Source organism: Acinonyx jubatus, chromosome A2, assembly GCF_027475565.1.
Source record: "Acinonyx jubatus isolate Ajub_Pintada_27869175 chromosome A2, VMU_Ajub_asm_v1.0, whole genome shotgun sequence".
NCBI classification, from domain to species: Eukaryota; Metazoa; Chordata; class Mammalia; order Carnivora; family Felidae; genus Acinonyx; species Acinonyx jubatus.
In genome coordinates this window covers 134,703,594-134,726,492 of record NC_069383.1, presented here as the reverse complement: position 1 = coordinate 134,726,492, position 22,899 = coordinate 134,703,594, and the positions used below count along the sequence as shown (strand labels likewise).

Here is a 22,899-nt window from a genome sequence, read left to right as displayed (position 1 = left end):
CCCTCAGCCCTGGTGGCGGGTGGCTTTTCCCTGGCCTGCCTCCCTTTGGAGGGTATGCCCCACATCTCCGCCCCAAGGTCTGCTAACCTGGCTAATCTCAGGGCAGTATCTAGCACCTGCTGCCGCTCACGGACCTTGCCAGCTGGGAGAGGCCATCGCTTCTTGCAGTGCGTCTCTTGCTGTCGGGCTGTTCCAGGTACAGCTGTTTGGTGCTGTTTGTCCCGGTTGCTAAGCCCCGCCCCCCGCCCAGCCTCTGCTCATTTGTCAGAAGTACAAGTACAGCAAGCTTGGCTTTCGTTCCTGGACCTTTCCGAAAGCCAAAGAAAATGCCAGTGCTATGTGTAAGTCACTCGCCAGCTTAACAGCTGTTTGAGCACGGACTCTACTGAACAAAGTTTAGAAAACCTCATCAATCTGAATCTTCTTTATTTGGAGCTGGGTTTAAGAGGGGGACCAGGCCAACTGGTAGCTCCATACCAACATTTGCCATCCAAATGCTAGTGTCAGTAAGATTCCCAGAAAAATTAATTCTTTCTTAGTGGCACAGGTATTCAGTGCTCACCAGCTGTGTGCCAGACACTTATATTCTGAACTCTTATTATAGAAACTTTTTTCAGAGACTAGAGAATTATCACTTCAGTGACACATAACTAAACATTGGTGTCCCTCACTGATGGGCAGAGAGCCTCTTCTCAGAGATCTGGTTAGGCTCATTTGAATTCATGTATGTCTTTAGTGACATTTCTTGGACATACTATCTAACTCCAGTTATTCTTGCCCCTGTTCACTCAGTTTGATTTGTTTTGATGGATCCTTTCTTTAAAATGATAGTTCTCTGAAGATATTCTCTAAAGGTTTTACAGATAGTCTCTGGTCCTTTTAGACCCTTTCCCGTTTTGCGTCTTACAGGAATTGAGTTGGGTATCAGGCTTAGTTCCCCTGTGGACTCATGTGTAAGATTGTCCTGGATGATGAAAGACCACGTCAATCCGATGGTCCGCTGGAGTTTTTTTGCCTTACCAGAAGGGCTTCTAGTTTGAATGAACGTGAATCGTACTGAGTTTTCTGGGTAGTCCTGACACATTTTCAGAAGTCGCCTTTGGGAGCCTAGCCCTGTGCAGGGCGTGGGTAGATCCGGGCTCTGACTTCAGCCCTCTAGCTCACCATTCACCTGGGGCTGCTGGCGCACTCGGGTGCTGATGTTCCGCTTCCCCCTGTGACAGCATGACGCCCTCTGTCAAAGTGGAGAAGATTCATCCGAAGATGGACGGCACACTACTGAAATCTACGGTGGGGCCGACCTGTCCTGCTACTGTGAGTTCCTCAGTCAAGCCTGGCCTTAACTGCCCCTCGATACCAAAGCCAACCTTGCCTTCACCTGGACAGATTCTGAATGGCAAAGGGCTTCCCGCACCATCCGCTCTGGAAAAAAAGTCTGAAGATAATTCCAGTAACAGGAAATTTTTAAATAAGAGATTATCAGGTAACTTCACATTTTTTCTCTTCGTGTTTCTCTGTATATAATTGGGTATTCACGAGGGAGCAAATGGACTGCTGTCTGCAGGTCCGCTTTTTCAAAACTGGTCAGCTTCAGCTTTACGTGGAAGCTCCTTAGGTGCTCTGCCTTTGCTCTTCACTCTTGCTTTTAAAGTACACGTGTCTGTGGGTGATGTAAAAATAGCTTTCGAGCGGTGTCTTTCTGAATGGAGCGCGGCAGGAACGCTGACACGCACACTTCCTTTCCTGTCAAGCGATGGCAGTAGTCCCCCGCGCTCTTGGTGGCGTCTCTTGCTGCGGCTTGGCAGCACTCGCACGTTGTCTATTTTATATTTATTGATGATGTCGTAGATTTTATTCAAGTTAGAATTTGCCTGTTTTGAGAATCGTTCTACTGTTGTCAAAACTAATGAAGGATGAGCCCATCGATGAGCCCATTGTAATGTCTGTGTGCTTTTGGCAGAAAGAGAGTTTGATCCTGACATACACTGTGGGGTCATTGATCTCGACACCAAGAAGCCCTGCACCCGGTCTTTGACATGCAAGGTAGGTGGGCTCCTCGACAGGGCTGGGCACACTGGTGAGTGAGTGCAAGGAGCTGGGATCGATGGCATTGCCCCAAGAGGGGATCTGATCCGTGGAGCGTTGTGGGTATTGTAAATGAAGGGACGAAGAACGCCTCGCGTTCAGGAAACGTGGAGCCTTTTGTTACAAACTGCCACCGTAAGAGACGTTTTGCTTCCAGTGTCCTCTCCAGGGGAATAGTGTTGTTTCCTAATCAGTCTGTTATTTTCGAAGACTGAAAGTATTTTTTCAGAGAGATTTAAAATGAGAGCCTACCCTTTACTGTGGTTTAAATTGTATGGATTGAAAATAAGTCCAGACATGTCCTTGGTGTATGTGTGAATACTCTTAAAATGCTCGTGCAGGGGCGCCTGGGTGGCTCAGTCAGTTAAGTGTCCGACTTCAGCTCAGGTCATGATCTCATAGTTCTTGAGTTCGAGCCCAGCGTCGAGCTTTGCGCTGACGGCTTGGGGCCTGGAATCTGCTTCGGATTCTGTTTCCCTCTCTCTGTATCTCCCTTGCTCACGCTCTGTCTCTCTCTCTCAAAAACAAACATTAAAATAAAAATGCTTGTGTAATTGGTGGCTCTTAAATTTTAAAGAGCCACTTTAAAATAATCTGATTTTGAGATACTTATTTTTCCAGTTCCAAAAAAGCACTGTGTAACATACAATCTAACTTACGTATAAGCTACGAAAATGTTACCATCCTCCTTTCTGTCCTGAGTTTTCCTTTAAAATGCCAGTATGCTAATAAGGTGGTATATTTGCTGCAAAATAAGAGTTGAAATGGGGTGGCTTCAGTGGAACCCCTACATGAATGAGCACATATGCTTACATATGTTTCTCTGGAGAGTATCCCCAGCTATCCTTCAGAAGAGTCCAAAAACTATTGAGAATCAGTGCTTTAAAGTAACTTGAAAACCCTTGTTTGATGGAGGGCGTGAAAACTGTAAAAAATTGTGTTTTCTAAAAATTAATAAAATTTTTGGTGTATTATTTTAAATCTTACCGAAGATTATGTTTGGATGAAGGACTTCAGGCCCCATTCCACCCCCTAACGGAGGAATGTTAAAATCTTCAGAAAGTGGAAGTGTTGTTTCTTGTTTTTGTTTAATGTTTGTTTAGAGAGAGCGAGACACGGCAGAGGCAGAGTGGGAGGGGGACAGAGGATCCAAAGTGGGCTCTGTGCAGATAGCAGACAGTCTGATGTGGGGCTTGAACTCATGACCTGAGAGATGGTGACCTGAGCCAAAGTCAGACACTGAACAGACTGAGTGCCCCAGAAATGTTGTTTCTAGGTAGTTCTTATTTAAAAAAAAATTTTTTTTAATATTTATTTTTGAGAGAGAGCGGGCGAGTGCGCATGAGCAGGGGAGGGGCAGAGAGAAAGAGGGAGGGAGACACAGAATCCGAAACAGGCTCCAGGCTCTGAGCTGTCAGCACAGAGCCCGATGCGGGGCTTGAACTCATGGACCGCGAGATCATGACCTGAGCAAAAGTCAGAGGCCCAACCAACCGAGCCATCCAGGTGCCCCTCAGTGGTTCTTATTTTAGTTTACATGTCAAATTTAATTTTAGCGTGTAGATTTTATCTTACAACAGTGGTTCTGAATCTTTAGAGGAAAGGCGCTGGCTAAGAGCTCCTTTAAATATCTAATTAAAAAAAATTACAGACCACGTTCCCCAAGGAGAAAATACACACACATATATGTTCTGAAATTGGCATTCCGTCTCAGGGTTCACAGATATCTTACCCCAAACCTCCCACCCTTGAATCTCTAGGCTAAAAACGCCTATCTCAGGACAGATTGCTTTTATATTTATTGAGCACCTGTAGTGGTCTCTTGTTTGAAGGTAACCGCTCGAGCTCTGTGGAACTAGATGCCCCAGTGTAGCTGCCCCTGAGGGAGTTTGTGAGGGCGGGCCTCAGCCCCGTGCCACGCTACGATCACAGCTTGCCAACTGCTCTCGGCCGTCTTCCCGCCTGCCTGGCTCTCAGTACATGGGTTTCCCGATATTAGGGTGCCTGAGGCCAATGAAGGATGCTTAGTTTATCCACGATGCCTTCCTTCAGTCAGCTCTGGTGGGGCATGCTGGTGAGCCAAAAGCTTTATCAATACATAATGTGCAAGACTGACCAGCCTTCCTCCCGAACCTTTATTGACGGGTAAACAGGCTTCATGTGGATCCTGCGGTGTTCTCCTATCTTCCTTTTCAAGTCGTGTGTGCTCTCCCTGTGTTCTGTTTCGGGTGTCGTCTCTGTGTGAGCATGTATCTGCAGCCCTGGTGTGTCGTGAGTTTGGCATAGAACTGGCAGGCCTGGCCTTGTGCAGGTTGCCCTTCCTTTCCTCCTGTGTTCTGTTTGTCCCTGATTCTTCCTTTCCCTGCCTCTATCTTGGCCTGAACCTGTTAAGCTGTGGAGGGCTGCCCATGCCTGAGTGCCTCTGCTGAGTGTCTCCCACCATGCTGCCCAGGTCTCTCCTGCCTCAGACCGACAATGTAGTCCTTCCTCTTCAGTGTCAGGGGACTTGGTGCTGCCTGCCCCTGTCACTCGTTCCCTCCTGTCTGCCCGCCACCCTCGCTGTCATCTCCTCGCTTCCTTGTCTGTCTGATGTCCTGTGTCCTGTCCTCTCTGTCTTCCATACAAATAGATTCTGGCTCTGGTATTCTTGCCCATTCAGTCATTGTAGAAAGTTCTATTGCATATATCTTGAGCACAGGCCTCATTCTGGGTCTCAGTGGACACAGGCTTTAACAGAATCCAGACACCGTCCCTAGCCTTGAGGGGCTTACAGTCTAGTGAACGAGATGGAGGTTCACTTCGTGATCACTCATGTATGTGTGAAGTGACCACTGCTGAGTAATAAAAAGGAAGGAGGCCTGTGTTATGACAGCCATCAGTAGGGGGACTGAGCCAGGGAAGTGTCCTTTGCCGTAGCAGAGCTGGCTGAAACGAACATGATTTATCTGGGTGAAGAGGGTTGTTAGAAGCCCATTAAGCAGCATGTGTAAATATTCTGTGATGGGGCAGAACAGACACGTTAGGACCTGAAAGGCCAGCCAGGAGGTTGAAGAGCAAGAGGAAGAGGCACTTTGTATGAAAGGAGTGGGCGGCAGTGAGCCACGAGGAATAGAGGACCCCGTTACGTACCCAGTCGTGGCTGCGTGGTACTTGGGTAGCCCTGAAGAGTTCTGATAGGAGTGAGGGGCTCAGTGGAAATCCTTCCGATTTAGTCTTCAAACCAAGCTGGGAAAATATTGGTCACCTCTGCCTCCTTTCTTGGCTTGACTTTGCTGTGTTAAGTACTAAGGGACGTTCAGAGACAGATGCTTCGACATCTGTCCAGAGAGATAGGCAGGTGGACCAGTGATGTTATATGTTCATTCATTCATTCAACACATATTAGAGGGCCATTATTTTTATATACTTCTTGTCTGAAGCATTTACTGAGTGCCCAGAGCACTAGTAGGTAGCTAGTACAGCACTAAACAAAACAAAGTTCCTTATCTTCATTTAGGTTACTTTCTTATGGATATATTACATATTAAAGGAAATAAAGTGAAAGTTTAAAAAGAAACTAAAGTCACTGATGTAACTATCTCTGCCAGGTTAAATTTTGAGCAGACCTCGTGTTCACTGTGTCCAGTCAGGAGGTAGGTTGTTACTGAATTGCAGAAGGACAGTTAAAGCCTAATTCCCCTCCAACCCCTAAATTATATCAAACATAAAAGCTTATAGAGCAGCAATACATTTGTATAATGTGTAGGACCATAAACACACACGGAGTACAATTTGTGTTACTTTTGTAACATAAAAGAGTGAAGGAAATCTATAGATGAATTGACTTGTATTTACGGTATGTGATTTGGGGTCACTGTCTACTTACATTTTTGACAGACTTAAGACCCCAGTAAGACCCCAGTAAGGAATAGTCAGGTTAACTTGACTTTATCTTCTTCTAGGAATAGTGTTAGTCCCAAGGGAGCCTGAAAAGGCAAACAAACAAAAACAGGAATTATCAAATGCATTTGGTTTATGAGCCTCAAGCAGGGGGTTATGTTAGTTACCCTGTTGGCATGACTTTTCTTTTCCTTGATGTGCCCATCTCCCAGTTCTGAAATGGATGTCTTAGCTGTAGAAGTGCTGTCTGTCCGTCTTCTTGATTTCCATAGTGAGTGTCTGTTTATAGGGATTCACTCCGCTTCATTGCCCCTTCGTATTCACAGCCTTTCTCCTCGTGGCTTTGTAGTCTCTATGTCTCCCCAGGCTTCCTCAACCAAAGCAGGATGCTTCCCTGCTTGCAAGATGCTTTGAGCCATTTTCTCTTGACATGGCATTTTCCCTGGAATAGAGAGAAACACTTGTCTAATTTTTACTTTCTAGTTGTTACTGGAAAAGGACACATTTTTTTTTTTTTTTTTTAAAGGAAGCTCTATGGGCAACGTGGGGCTTGAACTCACAACTACACAATCAAGAGTCACATGCTCTACTGACTGAGCCAGTACATTTTTTTAGGGCATAAGCATTTCTTCCCTTTTAATATTTAAAATGTAAATGGCTCAGAAAAGGATTTTTCTATTTGAGCTGGTAAGAGCCCCAGTAAGTAAACTGTTACAATGGCAATGTCACCTGTTCGTTTCTACTGTTTGCCATTCACTTATATACCCGGTGGCACAACTAACATTCCTTTTTTCTTCTGTGGAAATAGCCTCACCAAATATGTGCTTCTACTCTAGCTAAAGAAAAAAGGTCACCGTCCTATGATTTTTAGCTTACCAGATGGTAAACAGCATTTATGCTGTTGGTCCAGATTTCTTGTTTTGTTTTTTGTTGTTGTTGTTGTTTTTTTTAATTGGGAATGGTGTTTTTGGATATATGATAGAGAAAAAATTATTACTGAGATTCCTCAGTTTTTCTATTTTTTTGGTCTGTAGACACATTCCTTAACTCAGCGGAGGGCTGTCCAGGGTAGAAGAAAACGATTTGATGTGTTATTAGCCGAGCACAAAAACAAAACCAGGGAAAAGGAATCGATTCGCCATCCGGACTGTCAGCAACCAACGCAGCCTCTCAGGGACCCGCATCCCGCCCCTCCTAGACCTCCACAGGAGCCACACCAAAACTCTCACGGAGTGATTCCTTCTGAATCAAAGCCTTTCGTAGCTAGTAAACCTAAACCTCACACCCCCAGTCTTCCAAGGTAAGTCAAACCCTCCAGCTCTATCCTTCCTTTAAAGAACAGACTGGCAGACACTGTGAACCCCCAGTGCAGTTATGAGATCGAGGAGTGTACATCAGGCTCACTCTAAGAAGATGAGAGATTTTTCTAATTGGGTTTTGAGGGAAAAAAAATTGTCGAGTTCATCAGTAACTTCCAACCAGGGCTCTTCTGGGCCAAATGCAAGCAGCACGAAGCAAGAGTGATCAGTGTCAGGTGTCTATTCTTACCCCCCCTGAGCAGGGCCCAAAAGCGGGTGCTGACCGCAGGTTAGTGACTGGAATATTTCACATGGCTTTGGCAGCAGTTTCCCATTCATTTGTCTCACTTGTTGCAAAAATACGGCAGTGGGAGGCCTTGCTGGGGATAGGCATTCAGCCTGAGTTTTTATAGCATCCCTTTATCAACCTATGTTTTCATTTATTCATTTGGGACCTTGGCCTAAGCACATATTAGGCATTTTAGCTGTTTAGTAAGTAGTGGACCAGAATGTCTTATGAGAACTTCCCTACATACCTCAGGGACAGTGAAGGTGGTACATGTGCATTTGCGCTTGTGTATTTAACGAAGTTAAAGTCACGGACCGTGTACCAAATTTCCAGAGAGAAAGGGAAGAGAAAGGTGTCAAGAATGAGGGCCTTCACTGTCGGCCACTGGCAGCAAGAACTTTGGCCTAGGAACGTGCCAACTCTTGGTTGCTGTGCCTAACCTCCCCGCTCGCGGGCCTGCCCCGATGTGAGTCCCGGGTGTGAGCAGCCCGGGGGGGCACCCTCGGAGGTGGCTCCCGAGAATGTGGCCGAGCCCGGGATGTCAGTTCCTTGGCACAGCCTTCCTTCGGCCATCTTCTCGTTGAAATTTTTCCGTCGATGCAAAAGTCAGCCTAATTCTAGAATCAGCAGGCATGTATCCATGTAGGAAGCACTCCGTGCCGCTCTTGGCGGTAGGCCGTAGATGGTCCACGTAAAGCAGTGATGCTGCGTCCTCCTCTGAGCGCCCCCTGTCCCTCTCGGGTGCGGAGCACATTGCCAGCTATCGAGTTTATTGCCTCCGTAACCCTCATCCAGGTGAAATTTGAGGAGGAATCAAAGAAAGAATTCTCTTAAATTCTACTTCTATTTCCCCTTCTTTGGGGAGAACACAAGAGGCCCTGAGCCACCCAGGTGGCTGTAGAAGGGAGAACCCTTTATAAGTTCCTTTGGGTAGATCTGGCATACAACTTCATGTGACACCATGCGGTTCGGGAGAGTGGATTCTTCACTCCCACGCCACCTGATCAACATCTGTTGCCCCAGTGCTAGTGGGGGACCCCAGGCCTCACTAGGCGGTCTTGGGCACGTTGTTATATCTGGGTTGAGGTGGCTGGTTGCCGGACGTGTGATCTGATCGGTGCTGCACTTTCTACTCACCAAGGCCTCCAGGCTGCCCTGCACAGCAAGGTGGGAGTGCCCCCATTGACCCTCCTCCAGTCCATGAATCTCCACACCCTCCCCTGTCTGCCACTGAGCCAGCTTCTCGGTTATCCAGTGAGGAGGGAGAAGGCGATGACAAAGAAGAGTCTGTTGAAAAACTGGACTGTCATTATTCAGGTCATCATCCTCAGCCAGCATCTGTAAGTTCCACATGCCCCCCCGAGTTGACCCTCCCCACACAGCGGAGACAGGGCACTGAGGGCGGGGGGTGGGGTGGTTGCCAGGGATCTTGGCGTGCGTGCGTGTGTGTGTGAGACGTGGTCAGGGTGCGAGAGCAGCTCAGAACAGGGTGCCCCAGAGGCGGCACGCACTCAGTCCTGGGACACCTCCGGCTTTTGCCTTTCTCTTCTGTGGAACTCAGAGCTGGGCATTGTCACTCTCGTGCTTCACAGCCTGTGATACACAGCGTGCGAGTTCTTCTGTGGTTGGCTTCTCTCCTGAAGGAGAGAGATCACAGACAGGCCGTGCCGCTGCCGGGATTAGCGAGCACGCATGGTATGTCCTCTCTTGCAGTTTTGCACATTCGGGAGCCGGCAGATTGGAAGAGGCTATTACGTGTTTGACTCCAGGTGGAACCGGCTTCGCTGCGCCCTCAACCTCATGGTGGAGAAGCATCTGAACGCGCAGCTATGGAAGTGAGTGCCTGTCCCAGCGCCTCTGGGGCGGGGAAAGGGGGCTGACCTCACCTGGGGCCGCATCCTCTTTATGTCTTAAGGGACTGGTCTAATGAAGATAAGCTTATCTAAAATGAAAACGTGGCCTTTGACTATCCCTGAGAAGGCCCCTCATCATTTATTCATTCAGTCTTTTCAGCAAATATGTATTGCTCTGGATGCTGGGGTTCCAGGCAGTGAGGGAGTTTCCACCTGTGTGGGGTTTGCATTCGGGGGAGGGGGGCACAAAAACCACCAAACAGCGAATCAGTAGGGGTTATAGCTCGTCATAAGGGAGATCATGGAAGCTCTAACAATCACTGAGACTTACTGAGACCTTACTGTGTGCCAGGCAACTTGCATTTAATTTTCACAAGGCGCTGCCTCTGGTGACCTCGATTATCCCTACTTTACAGATACTGAAACTGAGAAGTCACACAGCAAGTTGGTGGTAGGGCCAGGGTTTAGACCCACAGGCAGTTTGGTTGCAAACAAAGAGCTAAGATGGAAAAACAACAAGCTGGAGAGATTCAGGGCAAACCTCGCTGAAGAGGTGATCTTAGAGCAGAGATGGAGAGAAGGATAGAAAAGGCAGCCAGGGGAATGGTGGGGCAGGCAGAAAGAACCATGTGTGCAAAGGTCTTGAGTCAGAAAAGATCATACTTGTCTGAAAAAAGCAAGAAAGCGATCATGGTGCAAGATGAGACCTAAGAAGCTGGCAGGGGCCAGATGACTCTGAAATTGATTCTGAGTACAGTGGGGAGCTGCTGAGGGCCTCAGGAAGTGGAGCCATGTGCTCTGATTTACAGTGTAAGATGGTCATCTTGTGTGTCCGTATGTGGGCTGGTATTTCCTACATGGGATTTTAAGTGGAAGAAGAGTTCCATGGCCAGAAGGCTCAGCTTTTTCTCAAGTGACATAGTTTTCATTACCGCAGGACTTCTCAGAGTCTTTAAGGGGCACACTGTTCATTATACCTCTCAAAGCAGGAGATATTATTTATAATGTGGAACATCTCCCAAGCTCTTTTGACCTGGGAACGTCTTTTAGGGGAGTATCTTTGGGAACTTAACGTTTGGTGGAACCTATTTTTGGAAATACTGAGTTTTGTTAAACCAAGGGGCTGTCCACTAATTCACATGTCATTCCATATTCTCCATTTGGGCATCATTTACTAGAGCCTCCCTGAACAGACTCTGCCAGTACATCCACTTGCCTTGCTGCCTTGGTTTCCTGATAAAGTCAAAGGAAGCTGGTCAGAGGCCTCGGATAGTCTGCAATCTGAAGAACCGCCTCCGTGATCATGAACAGGACTTGAGTTTATTCACTTAGAAAATTAGACCCAGAGCAGTGGTGCTCTACTTTTCAATTTCACATTTCTTCCTGGGTTTTACTAGATAAGAGGCTCCTCTTTCTTCTTTATGAAGGAACATTGCCCTTGCTCAGGAAAAACGGGGCACTGGTTTGTTGGGATTCTAGGGGTCTGTCAGCATCAGAAAACCCCCAAATACGTGAAATCTCAGCTTCATATTTCTTGAGACTGCCCACCAGGACTTGGGGAGCTCATTGAGCACCCTGAAATGTGGATTTAGTGAATTCCTAAGAGTTGAGAAGTGTCCTCAGAATGACTTTTTCCCATTATCCTGAGAAGTGGTTCGTGGCCAGTAGTTGGGGTGCATATGGTTTCAGTTCCTAGTGGCTTGTGTGTGTGGGGGGGGTGTTGTCCTCTTTCTGCGGTGAACCTGGGAAGACACAAGATCATGAGGTTGCCTCTACCGTCTCTCTCTTTGTTCTGTCAGAGGCCGACGACCTTATCAATCACTTGTTCCTAGCAAAGAGGAAATCGTGCCTTTCCGCTAACATGAACTTGGGTTTTAAAAAAAGGCCAGTACAGCGGAGACAGATGTTTTGCTCAGTGATGAGCTGGCGCACAGGCCTGGGGCAGACGGTAGCTTGGAGTGAGGTGCTGCGAGTGAGGCTGGCCACTGCAGGCAAGCTTCTCGGGCAGCCCCTGAGATTTGGTGGGAGGAGCTGAGCACTTCTCAACTGCAGGAGAACAGTCCTCAGGTGGCATCTTTGATGCACTCAGCAGAACTCCCAAAGTGGTCCAAGTTCCATCCTGCTGGCTCAGCCAAAAGTCCTCTCTTCCAGGAGGACCCCCGGTTTGGGTGCCACCCTCCTTAGTTCCTTACTCCTCAGTTACCTATTGCAGCTAAGGATATGTGGAAGTGGGATTTGAGTATGACAGTGAAATAAGTCATCTTCAATATAGGAATCTGGACATTGGTCAAATTGGACTAGCACTTCCTCTGGAGCATGCCCAGGACCGCAAAGGCCAGTTCCAAACTCTGTGATTTCTGTCAAGTGCTTGTCCACTTTTGACTGGGGACCATGATTCCACATTCCTTAAGGAAGGGATGGGATCATCAGCGAAAGGTTTTTCTTTGGTGGGGCGTGGAATAGGGGGCAATGTCGAGGTTACAGAATTTGTCAGATTGGTAATAAATTCACTTGGGTAAAAAAAAAAAAAATGAATATGAAGAGGTATACAGTTCAAGGTTTTAGTCCCCCTGGTCCCCACATTCGTTTTGCCCACCCTCCCCGCCACCACTACCCCCAGACAGAAGCATTTTTATTAATTGCTTGTATATCTTTGCAGAGTTGATTTGTATGGACGTAGATCAGTACAACTACATATTCTTTATTTGTCTCATCCTTACGCAAAAGGTAACGAATGACTTAAAAGAGCTTTTTTTTTTACCAGGGACCAATATGTTGTGCAGAGAGATCCACATGTCTCCCTGTATGGAAGCTTTTCCTTTTCCCAGGATTTGGTTCCAGCTGCCTGATATTTAGGCTTCGTTTCCCTAAGCCACCTGGTGGCCGCGCGAAGCCAGTGCACCCAGTGAGCCCGAGCAGTGCTACACGCCTCCATTTAGAGCAGGGCTTCTCAGAGGTGCCAGTGCCCACGGATTGCCTGGGGATCTTGTTGAGATCCAGATTCTGATGAAGTAGGTCTGGGTGGGGTGCAGGGACTCATCGTTTCTCATAAGCCTTTCAGGTACTGTCCGTGATTGTCCTCTGTGAGTAGTATGGGGATAGAGCCCAGCTTCTCGGTCTTTGCTTCTTGTTGGAATCTCCCAGAGAGACTGAGAAACTTCTCTCGTCTGGACCCCACCCCACAGGGACTTGGGTATGGTCGGTCTGGATGCATGGATCTCTAGGGCCAGAGCTACACTCCTGAATGGGGGGGGGGGGGTTCTAGCTGGGACAAATACAGTAAATAGTTCTTTTTATTAATAGTTACAGGCCTTAAAAAGCATCTGGAAAGCACTTTGGCAGCAGTTTAGGGCAAGTCTCACTTGGAAGATGAGAAGCCGGAACCCTAGCTGGTGCAGCGACTGGATCAGCCGTTGCTGCCCTGTGAAGTCAGGACCGGGCCGGTCTTGGTGCTTGCCTTCCATTCAGGCCATTGTCTGTGTTGCTACCTCGCTGTTGGTTCTGCCATAGGGGTTTTTGAAATTTTGGTGCTGTCACATGTTAAAATCGTAGCAAAAATGGAAAGAGGCCTCCCTGGTCTGCCATCTGAATGACTCTCTAATCCCCAGGTTGGTCCCTTGCCCGGACGTTAGTAACAAAATACACTGTGCCATCATTGTGGCTGGAAACCCTGAGATGTGCTTCAGGCCTGAAGTTAGGACCTAGCAGTTGCTACGAAATTGTTCTGCCTTTCCTTTCTCCTCTTTGTTCGTGAATTCTCTCAACATTAGTGCGCCTTCTGTACTGCAGGCGCTGTGGGCACAGTTTTAAATAAGGTGTGCCCTGCTCTCTAGAGAAGTTAGTGATCCACAGTTACATGTGGAAGCTGCCTTGAGTTCCCCCAAGTCTGGGAACTGGCAGAGTGAGTCTTTGGAAAACCAAGCGAGTCTGGGTGGTCAGGACAGATTTCCTAAGAAAGTGATGGTGGGCCGAAGGTACGAGCTGAGCAGAAGTTGGGGTCATAGTATTGTAGGCGGAAGATGGACAGGGCCTCATGTCCAGGCCTGTTGTTGCGGTGTAAGAAGGGTTGCTGGGTGGAATCTAGGAGGCAGTGTGAGGCCGGGGACCGGTGGTTGGTGAGGCACACAGGGCTTTCCACACCATTGTTCTGAGAGCCCCGGCAAGGCCTTGCAAAATTTGAAGCAGAGAAGCGGCAGGATGGGCTATGCGTTTCAGGTTGATCCTCTGACGGGTGTGTGCTGCTCAGTGCCAGAGATGAAGGGTCACCCCTCCGTGCGTTTCCGTGAAGGGCTCTGCTGATGATTACTCACTGCCCCCTCTTTTTGCAGGAAAATCCCACCAGTGCCCAGCACCACAACACCCGTCTCCACACGTGTTCCTCACCGGACAAACTCTGTGCCCACGTCGCAGTGTGGGGTCAGCTATCTGGCAGCGGCCACTGTGTCTACGTCCCCAGTCCTGCTCTCGTCCACCTGCATCTCCCCAAACAGCAGAGCGGCACCAGCTCATGGAACCACACTGAACGCACAGCCCGCCGCCTCCGGGGCAATGGATCCTGTGTGCAGTATGCAATCCAGACAAGTGTCCTCTTCGTCCTCCTCCCCCTCCACACCCTCCGGCCTTTCCTCAGTCCCCTCCTCCCCTATGTCCAGAAAACCTCAGAAGTTGAAATCCAGCAAGTCTTTGAGGCCCAAGGAGCCTTCTGGTAACAGCACTAACTGTCACAATGCCAGTAGCAGTACCAGCGGCGGCTCAGGAAAGAAACGCAAAAATAGCTCCCCACTGTCAGTCCACTCCTCCTCCTCCTCCTCCTCCTCTTCCTCCTCCTCCTCTTCTTCTCATTCCATGGAGTCTTTTAGGAAAAACTGTATGGCACACTCTGGGCCTCCCTACCCCTCAACGGTAACATCTTCCCACGGCATCGGCCTCAACTGTGTGGTTACTAAAGCGAACTCGGTGAGTGTCCGGCACGACCAGTCAGGGAGGGGCCCCCCCGGTGGGAGCCCCGCTGAGTCCATCAAGAGGATGAGTGTGATGGTGAACAGCAGTGACTCCACGCTTTCTCTTGGCCCGTTCATTCACCAGTCCAGCGAGTTGCCCGTCAACTCCCACGGCAGTTACTCACACTCTCACACTCCTCTAGACAGACTCATAGGAAAGAAAAGAAAGTGCTCGCCCGGCTCAAGCAGCGTCAACAACGGCAGCAGCAAACCCACAAAGGTTGCCAAATTGCCAGCCATGAACAACGTGCACATGAAACACGCGGGCGCCAGCCCAGGGGCACAAGGACTGACGAACAGTTCCCTCCTTCATCAGGTAGGACATGGACTGTGAGCCCCGCGGGGATGCCCCCGTTTCCTCTCCCTTGAACTCTTGCACCAGCTCGGACGTGCGTGGCAGGGTTGGTTAGTTTGCCTGTAAACACGTGTCCAGCTTTGTGGTCTCCTTTCAAAAAGGAAGCGTTCGCGGCCATGTGAAGGTAAAACAGTGTATCTGCCAGAATTTCTCATGACTTGGAAGATGCTCCTGGGTAAGGAAACCACGCAGTGCGTTTTAGCAGATAGGGCTGCAGAAGCTGCCCAACCTGCGGGACGGCAGCGTCCCCTCCGCGGCCAGTGAGCGCAGCCCTGGGGGGCACGTCCCGTGCCACTGCCTGGGGAGGAAGGCGGGCCATGTCTTCCTGGAGAGTGCGTCTCTAGTTTGTTCCTCTGGAGAAAGCTGGTCTGCAGTCACACTGGTCTATAAAGGGATGGTTTAAATTTTAAAGACCTTTTAATAATTTTCCCATCAAAGAATTTGATTCTCTGGTTGACTCTGTCCTTATGTTCCCCCACAGTTTTCCAGGGAGGCAGGAAAACAGTAAGTGTGGGTAGAGACGAAGACTAAAATCTCAAATTTCAGAGCTTAAAAAGAGACATGAACGTGGCCCATTTGTACAGCAGTGGCTCCCTGGGTGTCGGGTTCATACGGAACTGTGACTTTCTCTCGTGCATTCTTTGTTCCCACTCTCCTACCTGTTGCTGGTTTCCCCTGACCCTCTTCCCCCTGGAGCCCCTTCCTCCAGCATCCTTGGCTCTGAGTCCCAATCTCTCCTCTCGTTTCTTCACTCATCAGCAGATCTCCTTTCCTTGCTGTCGAACAGGAATTTCAGCAACATCACCCCAGAGCCCTGATTTGCAGTGTGGGGGCTGCTTTGATTTGATTTGTTTTTCATCTTCAGAACTTAACTCAAATGGCAGGTTAGGACTTCTCCAGAATATACTGGGAAGCTTCTTTCTGTGATAGATTTCCCTCCAATATCTGCGTGAATTAATACCCAGCGCCAAAGGTACAGGGAACATAATGATCGGTGAATTTAAATAGCAACTGCTTAAATTTTTCTCTGTGAGCCTCAAGTCTATAGGGGTTGTTGGTATGTTGCTTGGCTCTTTGAGCAAGGGGTCCCTGGACATGTGAAAATGGGCTTTTACTTCTTGGTTTGTAGTTACTCATCATAGTTTATGAGCATAAAAATTCAGTGCGAACACTGCAGGAAGTAGTATAGCCATCCTTTAAAAACTCCCTTCTGAGTGTAGTTTCCTGATTCTGTGTGAACCTGGAGGAGGGATGTTCCGTTTTGCTGGGATGCCCAGTACATTACGTTACTGAGTGCGTCTGTCTTCATATAGACATCGCTGTGGCCTCAGTACCCCACAGGTGACAGGAGGGGAAGAGACTGGTGGGCACAGCAGTGCCTGTGGAAAATGAGGAAATAGGAGCCCCATCCACACAGAGCAGAAGCTCCCAGAAACTGGTTACTGATTTCAAAGAAACTGCAGATTTGGACTTGCATGAGAAGTTTGACCACTTTTACAAGTTATGCAATACTTTTCTTTTGTTTTTTTGTTTTTTTTTATTTTTTATTTAAAAAAATTTTTTTTTCAACGTTTTTTATTTATTTTTGGGACAGAGAGAGACAGAGCATGAATGGGGGAGGGGCAGAGAGAGAGGGAGACACAGAGTCGGAAACAGGCTCCAGGCTCCGAGCCATCAGCCCAGAGCCTGATGCGGGGCTCGAACTTCTTTTGTTTTTTAACCTGGTATAGCCCACACATCTGCCCAAGTACGGCTCTTAGCGGTTTGCCACCTCTGATGTCCACCATCTGTGAGGGCTCTGTCCCACTAGGACAGGCTGAGTTTGGGGTATCAAAATTTGTTTCAACTTCAGTTTGTATTTGAGAAAGATTTCCTCTGTGTAGTGGAAAACTTTTTTATTACGCTGCACAAAGCTTAGGGTGGCCCATGACTACAGATTGGAGGATCGGTAAAACCCCAGAAACGTGTTGCATGATTTTTATGTCTGTGCTCGTTTATCTGCAGAAGGGATCCTATAGCTTCCATCAGAATCTTAAAGGTACCCATGACTCCAAAATGCTTTAAAGAATACTCCTCTCAGAAAAGTAGGGACCTCAGTTCTGTTTCTTGTGGAGCTGATTTTAAAATGGGTAGCTGAGCTGGTTGAAGCCCTCTGTGCCAGGGAATGCTGGGGGACATACTGGGAAGCCTGGCAGGTGGGGCCTGGCAGCTTCCCCTGAGCCCTTAGTGTGCTCACGGCTTCTGCAGCCAAGGGCTTATGGTGGGAGAGTGGGGGGTCTGAGTTCCCGCTCCCCGGGCAAGGGCACTGCATTGGGTATGAGTTTGCACACCTGTGTGTGCTAGCCCACGTGACCTTGTTCAGTACTCAGCTGACAACCTGGAATACCTTCAAGGAAATGAAATCAGTAGATAAAACCAAAAGGCAAACATGAGAGCCTTTTCTCTCGGCTAGAAACCTGGCCTGCATCTCTTCTAGACGATTTTCTAAAACTTAGTCTTCTACAATGATTGTGCCCAAGGGTGATGAAGGCTTTTGAAAGCTCAGGCCCAGTTCTATAGCTGACTGCCCCTAACATCTGGAGATTTTAGTGGCGCGTGGCCTTTGGAATATTCGTGTTGAGCATCGGGGCAGTGCCGCGTACAGCTGCTTACTTACCTTTTCATTGTTTCCCCACCCCCTCTTCTTTGAAAGCCAAAGGCACGTCCCTGACAGCTGAACATGGCACGGGGAGGAATAATCTGGACACTTTTGACGACAAGTTACACCTCCACTCAGCACTATGGACTCCACGATGCCTTTGAGTCTGTTTTCCCAACCTCCTGTGGGCCTCGAGGGTAGAAATCTGCCGGGCTGTTGTTGTAACGAGGATTTCCCTGAAGCTATGTCAGTAGCAGTGAGTACTCATAAAGGACACTGGATCAAGTTCAGCCACCGAAATTGCTTTTATCAGTGTTAAAGTGGTCTGGACTGCTTGCTACCAATCTGTGAGAAGTTTTTGCTTTGTTTTTTAACTTGCAGCACATCATGGAGCCGCTCTTTGAGTAGATTGGCTGGGGGAGAGTATGTCTTGGCAAAAGCATTACTGTAGACTTTCTCCCTTCCTCCTCTCCCCGTCCCAGGTGTTTTTCTTACACTGTCTTCTGTGGGTCCCTCTCCAGCAGTTAGGTACCCCAGCTGGAGACGCCTTCCGGAGGAGGGCAGAGCTGCCCCCTGCACAGCCCTTCGCAGAAGGGCTCGGTCGTTAGGTTCTTACAGCAACGCTCCAGGATTGGAATACGGACGTTAGCGCGAGGCACCAGGACAAAATAGCCTGTGTTTCCCCCCAGCCTTTTGCAGGTGATTTGGGATAGAAGCTGTCAAGAGTTTCTAACTTACAAACTGGTTTAAAGCCATTGATGCCCAGAAAGCGAGTATACGACATTTTAGAGGCTTACTTTTCATGGTACAAAAGCAATTCTATGTGATTTTTTTTAAAGAAAATGCAAATGCAAACTAGTTTTGATAATGGAAAGCCAAATTTTGGTTGGGGAAGGGGGGGGGTGGATGAAATCACTATGGGGGGAATGTTTTTCCAAGATTTCCAAAGAGATGGAATTTTTTATCCTTCAAGTTTTCATGTTAAACAGTATGGTAGATTGGGCTGGCTGTCCTGCTCAGTCTCCCATTTTTAAAAAATTGCCTTTGTAAAGTGAAATTATTAGGATGCAGCAGAAACTGTCATTCACTAAGTCATTAATATACTTAATGTTTCCAGGGCACTCTGTGCATTACCCTCAGTCTCTGTGGATACTGTCCTGGGACTCTGTAAATTTCTGTGTCGAGTGCTCCCCATATTGTGTGTGTATCTGCACTCCCCTTCCTGTCCACGTGTTCATTTGGATGCCAGTGGGTGGGGAGCAGGCACCCAGGGAGGGGAGTAGGCAGATGTGTACGTGTGCCCATGCACAGATGCTGTGACGCATATATAGTGTCTCCCCGACAGACCCTCCTTTCTGGGGATTAATGCTAGCCATCTTCCTGAGAGAGATTTGGAGACCTTCGTGGTTATTCGTTTATTTTTTTTGAATACCCCATCCCAAAAGACAGAGCTTAATATGTTAAAACGTCATTGCTTAAGAAGGTATCATTGAATTTGGGGGATGAGCTGGGGCATTTTAACTGGTGATTCCACTCTCACAGCTCCTGAAACAATAAATAACCCAGGCACTTGTACTTAGAAGAACACACAAAGTTGCCGAACACCACAGGGTAAATTTCCCAAGGCTCTGATCATTGTTCTGGGCAGAGCCTGGACAGAGCAAATCAGTGCATCCTTTTTTTCCCTACAGTTTTTGAGTTACAAACTTCAGTTTCAGGGAATTTCAAGTCAACAACACGTAGAATGAATAAATACTTGGTTACCAGCCTAATAATGTGAATTGCTACAGAATTACTCTTATTATGTAAGACAACGAAAACTTTATGCAGATACTTTAGCTATAAATTGATGTAAACTATTGATTTTTTTTTTTAAAGGAAGGGGAGAGGAGTATCTTGTTCACTTATTATGCAATCAGTAAATATTTTTAAAAAATGATACTATAGGAGAGCTTATTAAGGAGAGCGCGTGGATGGGCCAGTTTGGTGCAGTTAGGAGAAATCAGTCTGGTTGTTCCGTCCCAGTGGAGGGAGAGAACGGAGGTAAGGGGGAATCAGAACGTCTTTAGTTGATTCCTGGGTGACAAGTGCAATGGGGTATGGGTAGAATTTATTTTCAGAGCCAAGGGGACTTGATGGATATAAATAAAGTTGCTTTTAGCAATGGAATTTATAGACAGATCATGTTGTTCCGAAAGATGTGAATAGGACCCATGATAGCAAGTTGATTCAGAATTATGTAGATATTTAGATAAGCGAGTGTTGATCATTTGATTTCTTAGACTGAGGTTTTAATTGAATTTCATTATGTCTCCCGGTAGTACACAGATGATCGGGATTAGGAAATTAGCCATTTTGGATTCTGCCTGCCACAAACAGACCTATTCTAAACAGTGCTATTAAATTTTAGACTGTTCAAATATTTTATTTTCTCCTACAACTACTTTTTATTATAATGAACAATTAAGACCATTTAAAACACGGGAGTACAAGTATTTTTTTGAATTAAATTAACTTGCAAAAACCAAATTTGCAGTGGTTGGGTTGTTTCTAGACAGACTTTGGTATCAATTTAAAACCAAGATAATTTTTATATTCTTTCCAATAGAATTTCATGACAACTCCTGCAGTTTTCTTAACCTACAAAAAAAAAAAAAAATGTGCTGCAATGATGAACAAAGAATTCTACAAAACCTACTTTTGTATCTTTATTTTGGAATTTCTTGTTCTATTATAAATATGGAAGTATCCCTATTTCAGAAGACATATTTTGTTAAAAATGAATTGTACATATTTAAATATGTATTTTTGCACAGGTCTTTTTTTCTGATATCCTGTTTTGGTACAATTGAGATCATCTAGTATTTATTTATTAATTAATAAAAGTAAATACCTTTTTATAATTTGAAGTGGTTCACTGCCAAGCCAATAGTTCTAGAACCTGCCTCCTTTACAGTTTAAGGGATGCCTCTGTTCTGTGAAAGTCTTGTTGTCCCTTTTCATGTCTCGGGAGTGGATTCGTACAGACGAAGTGGGCATTGCTTCTCTCTAGTTGCCTGATTTCCCGATAGACTACATGTAACTAAGTGACACACTGCTTTTCTTTCGTTAGTGTTTTGTGTGTGAGTGTGCGTGTGCGTGCGTGCGTGCCTGTGTGTGTGTATGTGTACGCTCTGAGCACATGTGTGTTAGTCTGTGATGTGGTTTCAAACTAACGGAAAAAGTGCCTGAACCTAGTTTTAAGCTTCGACAGATTCTTTAAAAAGACTTGAATGTTCAGTTGAAACCTTTGGAGTTTGCTTTTTCCACCTAAATATTGTTTCTAAAATTTTAGGGGAGGGGTTGAAAACCACCGATGCTGGTAATTTTATAAGGTATTTTAAAATTAAGGCCTTTTGGTTCACAGTAATTCAACTGGTGACGTATTGCCTGGTGGCAGCAAGGGTTACAAATCTGTTTTGTCAGCCAGCAACTTAGATGATATATCCGTTTTATTCACTCATGAAATACAGAGTTTAAAATAGGATATTTAAAATATTTTCTATTCCAAAAATATAATACAAAGTACCTCTGAAAACATTGCAAAATGTATAATTTGAAAAATGTAACTTATAAAGGCAGCTGTCTTCCTGCGAGAGTTCTGTTGCCAAGGAATTTCTTACTGTCTCATTATGTCCGGGGTGGGGAAGGGGGGGGTGGGAGGGTTGGGGGGCTTTGGAAATGATTGTGAAAAGTTTCATTGTTTAACAGAAAATAATCATTTTTACATTTTGTGCAAAACATTTTACATTTTCAGATCATTTAAATGAGCACTACATACTGTCAGTGTGAATGTAGGGCCTTGAAAAGCATTTTGCTGTTTTTTTGAGCTTGGTTATAAAAGCAATCTCCTGTGTTGAAATGTGTGAATAGTGTGATAATTTGTACACATAATCAAGAGCATCTCAGCTGGACTTCGTGTTGGCTGCTGTATAGAAACATGAACAAATGTCAAGGGATAGAAAATTACTTTGGATATTTAAAAGAGAAGAAATATATAGTCTATTTGTTTTGTAACAAGTTTCTGTAAATAAAATAATTTATACTATTTATAAGAAAAGGTTGTGCTTTGCTTTATGAGAAATTAGTTTGTGGAACAAACATGTTACTAAATGGGCAATAAAATTAGGACTTCTCAATAAATAAGGCTGGCTGCATGAAATATTTTACATGTTTCTGCCTCGTGATCCTAAACCCCTTTCAATCCCGTCTGACTTGCATTCATTTTTGGCATCAGACCCCCTCGTGAAGCACCTATGTTTACCTTCCCTTCTGTATAAGCTGAGTACTTGTGAGGGCTGAGGATGTTTCATTCTTGGGCACAAAGCTTTGCTTCGGAGCAATTGATGACTGGGTAAACTGTGAACACTACTGCATTCTTGCCCTGCAGGTTTGTCAACAAAGGGAAGTCGATAGATTGGGAAACACGTTCTCTTTGTGCTTGCTTTTGTGTAAATGCGATGGCGTGTGGTCGGTTTTCTGTTTGTATCCCGAGGTAAGTTTTGTATCCATGGCTAGTCCGATCTCTTCCTTGCTTTTACGTACTTCTTCCTTCACCGGCAGTGCAGGTGCTTTTCGGTATTATTCAGCGCACAACATAAACTTTTTGTCTCTAGAAATTGGACAAGTTTGACAATTTACAAATCATTCTAAAAAATTAAAAATTATTTTTGTTGCTTAAGATAACAAAGGAAGCGACTGATTTGTGCGTTGAAGAAAATGTCCAGATACTAATTGGAGTGAGGGTAGTTTCAACCCCCCACCACACCATGGACTTCCCATTCCCTCCTTAGATCAACCAACTCCTAAATCATCCCTAAGAAGCTCCTTTTGCCTTGGGCGTCCTTCTTCAACTTTCTGGGAGGAGGTTCACTCAATTTTTTTTTTTTTTTAAGTTTATTCACTTCGGGGGGTGGGGGGGTGGGGAGAATCTCAAGGAGGCTCTGTGCAGTCAGTGCAGAACCCGACACAGGGCTCGAATTCGTGAACCACAAGATTATGACCTGAGCTGAAATCAAGAGTCGGACACTTAACCAACTGAGCCACCCAGGTGTCCCAGTTCACTCAATTTCTTAACGCTTTTTTATTTCCCTTCCCTTGCAGGTAACCTGGCCGTGAATAGCAGGAGATGCTCCCAATGCAAGGAAGGGGGGTTGGCAGGAAGGCAGGGTAAGGTCATTCTCGGCAGAGGGAGCAAACTGGGCAAGCATAGGTGGGAAGAAATGTGGAAGAGAGATCCATTCTAGGTGAAGCTTCTGGAAAGGAGGGGCTGAAGGGTTGCAGAAGTTGGTACCACATTGTCAAGGACCTTAAATGTCATGGGGCCTTCATTCTCAGGGACATACCGTTTAACCAAATGTAGCTGTCAGCGCCCCGAGATTGTCGGGGCCTAGAGCCGGTGTGGTGCAAGTGCCAAAAGTCAAAGCCATTTCGATCTTTGCTGAAAATCCCTTTTTCTTGCAC

At 46.5% G+C, this 22,899-nt stretch overlaps 1 protein-coding gene across 15 annotated transcripts in view; it reads left to right on the top strand.

Moving 5' to 3' along the window:
• ATXN7 (ataxin 7) overlaps positions 1 to 21,496 on the top strand; it is a 141,502-nt gene extending 120,006 nt beyond the window's left edge. For 14 of the 15 annotated variants that reach the window (XM_053219122.1, XM_053219123.1, XM_053219116.1 and 11 more), the window contains 7 exons: positions 1,224 to 1,483; positions 1,961 to 2,043; positions 6,999 to 7,264; positions 8,693 to 8,891; positions 9,265 to 9,386; positions 13,733 to 14,720; positions 17,452 to 21,496. In XM_053219122.1, the coding sequence (XP_053075097.1) occupies positions 1,224 to 1,483; positions 1,961 to 2,043; positions 6,999 to 7,264; positions 8,693 to 8,891; positions 9,265 to 9,386; positions 13,733 to 14,720; positions 17,452 to 17,469 (1,936 nt within the window). In that variant the 3' untranslated portion in view covers positions 17,470 to 21,496. Of the gene's footprint in view, positions 1 to 1,223; positions 1,484 to 1,960; positions 2,044 to 6,998; positions 7,265 to 8,692; positions 8,892 to 9,264; positions 9,387 to 13,732; positions 14,721 to 15,518; positions 15,586 to 17,451 lie in introns of all 15 variants that reach the window. The other variant, XM_053219128.1, reaches the window with a different exon arrangement.
• The last annotated feature ends 1,403 nt before the right edge of the window (positions 21,497 to 22,899 follow it).